This window comes from Rhododendron vialii, chromosome 8a (assembly GCF_030253575.1).
Source record: "Rhododendron vialii isolate Sample 1 chromosome 8a, ASM3025357v1".
Taxonomy (NCBI): Eukaryota; Viridiplantae; Streptophyta; class Magnoliopsida; order Ericales; family Ericaceae; genus Rhododendron; species Rhododendron vialii.
In genome coordinates, this window is record NC_080564.1 from 11,252,675 (window position 1) to 11,259,092 (window position 6,418).

Sequence of the window (6,418 nt, forward strand, 5' to 3'; positions counted from 1 at the left end):
AGAAGAAAATTTCCAAACCGCATTGGCATTCACATCTTTCAGAAACGGAAAGCTAATCAAAATACAAAACAGTTTGCTTCTGAAGAAAGACGGAAAATTTGAACGTGTCATGATTAAGGCAGCAATGGCCTTCTTCCTTGTACATTTTTTTCTATTTTGTGTTTGTTAGATTGCAGGATGAAATACATGACCAGGATTACAAAAGAACGGCAAAAAGGGTTAGAAGCTTAGAGACTTACACTAAACTCACAGGCAAAATCCCCAAGCTCTTTGGGCATAACAAGGAGCAATTTAAGAGCAACTCACTGTTCTGTCTTTATGAAATGAACGTTTAATAGCTTTGAAACCGTGAACCCATGGAAGGTGTCGACATCAAAGAGTTCTCTCAGCTTCTCATCACTAATTATTATTCTCTTATCAGATGGATCCTTCAAGAACAAGAAAAGAACACAGTGAGAAACCATTTGAGTGACAGGCCTATTTGAAAGAGGTCAAGTGCCGAAGACAAAATAGTGAAGCATCCAATAGCACAGCTTGGGTAGCACCCATACAATGCCTCATAGAGATAAACTAATGCATCGGAGCAAACTTTTTCAGTTTCAATCGCAGAAATAAAATAATATTAACCAATATAAAATAAACTTACTCTATAGAGTGACTTCCAGTTTTTCTCAAACTTATTAGTATCATTGCAGAAGGTAGGTGAAACTCCTAAGTGTTTCCATTTCTTGGTTAATGAGTTGGATGCAAACACCTTAGCGACCCCTTATCTTGATCAGCGCTTTTGTAGTTAGACCAACTATAGCGGAAAAAACCTATCTATGAAAGTAAAACGCCCGTCATGAGTTTAAATGTTTAATGTTATGTATTCTACAAGTACTGTTGTACTTTCTACACATTTTACTGATAGTATGTTAACATTAAGAACTATTAAGGCTCCATCAGATACCATTCCTCGCTAACAGAAAGTGAAAACAAATTTAAACACCTCGTGACAAACTTCCTGCGTGCTTGTTAAAAAAATCTTAACTCAAAAAAAGGCCGTGTGACAACTACAAGGAGTATATAGAAGGTAGCAAGTTTAAAAAATGGTTTTATCATTGCATATTACGTGTAGCATTTTACCGACCAAAGTCACTAAAATACGAACAACAGTCAACACATGTTGGGAGTTCAAAGGGATCCTGCACCCATATATCATCACTCATCAGGCAGTCGTGCAGTATTCATTAAGATGAGAGTTAGCTCTCAGCTGGTGAACATGTGAGGCAGTTTTGCTATGGTGTATGGCTGAATGCTAATGTACCTACAACCTACACAGCAAATGTTCAGTTCGAGGGGAGATCAACCACACACCTGGAGGTCGTTCTGTTTTATGTATTCCCAGATTCTCTTAACAACTGCAGATCGAGGCAATGCACTTTCCCCTGTACCAAGGAACTTCACTAGAGCATCCGAGAGAGGAGTAGGTTTAAGAAAACCTGAAGTTCCTCCTTTCTGCTGTTTTTTCTTTCTTTTTGGCTCGTCCAAATCTACATGGAATTAGAATAGCGAGGAAGAAAATCTCATCAATTGCGAGTTTTACTAGAGTATGACAAATAAGCAAGCATATTCAGGGGCAGGGTCATGCAGTGGCAAGAGTGGTCACTGGACCGCACTCGCAAAATTTCAGCAATATAGGTAAATCTTAAATATTTATAGTTTATACGAATATGACCCCACAAATATTAAAAAGTTGCCTCAATAAGCTTACTAGAATTGCTACATCTGTCATTTTTTAAACCTTACTAGACCCCACTGCTTAACAATCTTGGCTACGCCCTGATCATATTCACTTAGAAACCCCTTTTTTCAGCAAATCACATAATACACCTAACCAAAGCCTAAAAAAGTGAACGGAAAAATTCTTTCTAACACTGAAGAGACAAGGTTGGGTTAAGGTGCAAAAATGTTACCGCTGGGTAACTGGTATGTAAAGCAGACAACCCTTTAGGGTCCCAAACATTATACTAACGAAACTAACATCATCTAATAACTGCAAGAACTAGAATCACTGTATGTACCTTCTTTGCACTCTTGCTTCTGTTGCTTCTGTTTCTGTGGAGGCTTAACTGGAGCTGCTAAATTATGTGAAGGCATTAAGCAGTATTTAAGGACTTCAATGCTAATAAGTCAATAGAACCAAAAAATGGAACTTAATTTGCTAAAATGAATAGTAGAACTTCCCTACATAAATAATAAGGAAACAAGAAGCTTCTTAAAAAGTAACTCTGAAATTCAGCAATTTGAACATCCCCATGGATTGTTTTAAGCCATAGACTGAATCATTTTTTAAGCATCTAAGACCCATTGAAGTCCCCGAATAAAGGGAAAAAGAAATTACAAAGATTCCATACAAAACATGGAAGACGAATCCGAAACCTGCTTGAAGATTATGCACATGGAGGAAAAGTAACCTTATATTGTCCTGTCAGTCAAGTGGAAAATATGAAACGCGTTAAAAGAAACACGATGGTAGACTAAGAGAATTAGTGTACATGTTTAATAACAAAACCTATATGTGAATTAACATCAGTGGGGGGCAGTTATTAAACACATCTTCAACAAAAAAAAATCACATTTGGTATATATGGCAACATCATATTTTCGCTTTTTTCTCTATAGCACTTGTCAACACTATTACAATTAGCTAAGACCCCAAGACAATGGTAGGATCAAAGAAGACATACAATTCCTTGAAATCACATTAAGACCATGGTGGGCCTGCAATCTTTCAGAATCCCACCATCAATGCCAATATTCCAAAAACCAGTTTGAACCCCATCCATGGTTCTTGTTTATGGGCAATCGCAATGATGGAAAAGGTAATGCCAACTACACAAGTGTCCAACAAGTGGCGTGTGCAAATCTAATTTGGTAAAAAGGTTGTCATTGTAGAATGACACGAAGTTTTAACTGTGGGATTAGGATTTGCAAAAAATAAAACTTAATTAATTGGTAAAAAAATGTACCATGATCTGAATCCAACGGCCAGATATGCTTTGTAAGGGCCTTGTTCATTTGGAACATGCCTATGCGATCCACGCCAAAAAGCCCACGTAATGTGTCATCACAAAGTATACTCCGCCTATCGCTTGGGTCCTGCAAATTCTTTTCACGAATATGGGCCCACAGTTGCTTGACTACCTGTAACAAAATAATGATCCCATAAGTTACATTTCCAAAAAATCTGTACCATTAAACCAAACTTCTTGACAATAACAAAGAACTTCCATGATATACCTCAGTTCTGGCCAATTCGGGAACCCCAACAAATTTCTGAAGCTCTGGAGAAAGGCTACATAATTTGGTAAATCCACCCCCTTTTTTCTTGACCTCTGTTTTTTGCTTCTTAGACCTGCATAGAGGACACTACCATATTTATGATACGAGAAAGTGAGTCGGTCCAAATTTCAGCAATCCTAACGAGCAGGTATCCCAGTGTAATGAGAGGTTTAGTGGCATACTAAACCTCTCCTTTAGCTGAATGAATAGAATAGGTGTGATGAGAGGAAAAACAATAAAAGTACCTTTATATGAAAATTTGTCATATAAACACACCACTGGCACCAGTAAGCTTGAAAATTATCAAATCATACATCACAACAGTAAAAAGATAGATAAGGTGTTAAATTCTTCAAAAACGAACAACTGGATTCTTTATTTTTACTTATTCTTGTTCACCTTTTCTCCCTTCATATGTTATGCTACCATGTTACAACGGACTTGCATGACATCCAACAATCACCCGCTGCTTCTCCTTTTAACAACACCCTTGCCATTGCTAGTCTCCACATCCTCTTCGCCTCCCTCCTCCTCCTCCTCTTCCTCCTCCTCACATAGTTTCTTACCATCAGATTTACACTTACGTGTATCACAATACTAAGATTATTTGAAATTGCTGAATGTAAGGAAGTATGGTAAATGGTGTTTTAGGTCACTAATTCTTTCCTGTAGTGAGTTTTCTGCAGTCTCCATCGTTCTCTCTAAATCTACAAGTGCTTATAAGGTATATTCCCCACATCTTGCTATTAGAATTAAGCTCATGTAAGTTTGTTCTTTTCCATAAATGAAGCAATTGTGTTACAGGCTTGCAGCTATACTCAAATGTGCATGCTTCACGTTGTAGTACTCGTCGGTGATGTTTCCAATGAAACTAATCAAACCGAGCCTTAAGTCCCAATCAATTTGTGCAATGGTAACAACCGTAACATCTTTATGGACTTCTTGTGAACAAATAGAAATCCATAAAATATAATGTGGAACCCATCCAAGAATTAATAAAGTTGCTCAACAATTGTGCATCTTTCTTGAATCGCCAGCCGGAAAAAAAGGTAATAGCATTCTTCCATACACAATCCCGGACAAAAACATAAAAATGGAGAGGATAAGAAAAAGAAAAAAATACTTTCCAAAACACACATCAGGGCACCAACAAAACACTAATTGAGAATCAGAACATTGACCTAAAACACAAAAATAAAATAGGTGGAGAATTGATACAAGTAGGGTAAAAGAGTGGAGAAGGCTCGTACAAGGACTATGAACATATGCATTTTATAAATGCACTTCTTCAGCTATTTAGTTACGCTAAAGACCAACAGAATTGCAACAGCTCCTTGGACTAACTCAAAAGTAGAAACAAGAACACTAAAAAGCTGTGTTGGAAAGGTCATGTTTGGAGCATTTCTCTTTCAAGCAACTAAGAGATGGAATTATGTCCAAAGTCGGAATCTAAGAACGAGGCTTCAGAGTATAGGTGAGTCAATTAGTTCCAAACAGACAAAGGACAATGACCAAGATGATTATTTTGTTCCTGGTAAATAAGGGGTGCTTATTTTGGTGGTGGCCCATCCATGGTAATAATAACGAGCAGTGAGCTGCGGTACCCAAGCATGTGTGCAGAACATTTACCTAAAATTAGTTTCAAATAATAGACTTTAACAACGATTAAATCATATACTAACTACAGCCCAAACTGAAATTTGTGAAATTAGCATTCAACTTGCTTTGAATTAGTGCACGATCAACCACATCAAATCAAAATGCCCGTTTGCCTGGTACCGCCACACCATTTCTTTTTTTGATAACTCAAGTATCTGAGCCAACTTACGCTCATCTTAGTTGACTAATCCTGAGGCCCAATCCCACCGCCCACTTGCGGGGAGCCCAATTGAAGCCAGGTATGGACTTGCCCAAAGGAATTGATAGCATTATGAGGTTTCGAACCTGAGAGGAGGGAGCAAAGCCTAAGTCCGAGGTCTTGACGACTAAGCCAACTCCTTGGTACCGCCACAGGGATATCAAAGCAACAATTGAAACAAAACAAAACCCATCTCAAACCCAAACTACTCAATACACATCACCAAACTTCCATGCAATAATCAAAAAGCCGCCACCAAATCACAGTATTACATCCTTTTCAGTAAAAACGTACACCGTGCCTCTCACAAGACCTCAATTTCATCTGGTTCCTACATATATATAAGCACGTGTAAATTGTTAAATGCAATCGACTAACCTCCTTTCAACAACACCCTTGCCATTGCTAGTCTCCACATCCTCTTCTTCTCCCTCCTCCTCCTCCTCCTCTTCCTCCTCCTCTTCTCCCGATTTTACCCCCGCCGCCGCCTCCTCCTCGTTCCCTTCCCCTTCTTCGTCATCCGCTTCGGACGTCTTGAGGTGGTTCTGGAGATAAACATCGACCTGCTCCCTTATAAACGCCTTCTTCTCCGACAAATCGATCCCGAAATCCTCCTCCAGCTTCCGGCGCACTGTACCCGTGGTCGTCGTGGTCAGGTCGGAGGTGCGCAGGAACTCGCGCAGCCGGCCGACCAGCTCCGCGTCGCTTACCATTTTTCTCCGGCGTCGTTTCCTGCTTCCGTATTTCGGCGGAGAGGCTTGATAGGGGAGACTGGAGAGGTTTGTAGGGTTTGGAAATGGCGATTTTGGGGCTGTGGAGTGGGATTTTGTCAGGGGCAGAGGGGTGTAGATGTGTCGGGGAAGGGAGGGTATTTGTGGAAATTGATGTAAAGGTGGTGTTTTGGGAAAGATCTCATCTGTTTCTCGTTGCTCGTTGCCTCGTTGGAGTGGAAATGAAGGGAATAGGGATCCAATTTATAGGAGTATTTTTTTTTTTTTTTTTTTTAAATTATGAGAGGGGAGAGACCTTTGCATTGAAGAAAGACCCCAACACTATGACCCCCCTCAACTTCGATTCACTCAACACACGGTGCAAATAATAAAAAATCTCCAAACCCTAGCTGCCATTCTTCCCCTTCGATCTGTCTCCCTCTGTTCTCTTCCACCACCGTCGAACCATCTTCTTTCTTAATCTCGCAACTGAAGTCCTGGCGTTCATTGGGAACTTTTCAGCCAT

General features: G+C 39.6%; 1 protein-coding gene across 2 annotated transcripts; it reads right to left on the minus strand.

Annotated features, from left to right (window-relative positions):
• On the minus strand, positions 1–6,135 carry LOC131336598 (upstream activation factor subunit spp27-like). Of its 2 annotated transcripts, none has more exons than XM_058372495.1 (6): positions 5,561–6,135; positions 3,283–3,397; positions 3,012–3,186; positions 2,064–2,120; positions 1,357–1,532; positions 1–428 (listed from the first exon to the last, which is right to left on the minus strand). In XM_058372495.1, the coding sequence occupies exons 1-6, from the start codon at positions 5,893–5,895 to the stop codon at positions 303–305; spliced, it is 984 nt and encodes a 327-aa protein (XP_058228478.1). In that variant the 5' UTR covers positions 5,896–6,135; the 3' UTR covers positions 1–302. The 2 variants fall into 2 exon arrangements, with proteins under 2 accessions (XP_058228478.1, XP_058228479.1); XM_058372496.1 differs by having other exon boundaries at positions 2,064–2,117; positions 5,561–6,134.
• Between the last annotated feature and the right edge of the window lie 283 nt (positions 6,136–6,418).

Coding starts and splice junctions, on each gene's coding strand:
- LOC131336598 (XM_058372495.1), bottom strand. CDS start 5,895: ATGGTAAGCGACGCGGAGCTGGTCGGCCGGCTGCGCGAGTTCCTGCGC. Junction 3,398..5,560: donor AAGGGTGTTGTTGAAAGGAG/GTTAGTCGATTG, acceptor TCCTCTATGCAG/GTCTAAGAAGCAAAAAACAG. Junction 2,121..3,011: donor GCCGTTGGATTCAGATCATG/GTACATTTTTTT, acceptor CACATAATTTAG/CAGCTCCAGTTAAGCCTCCA.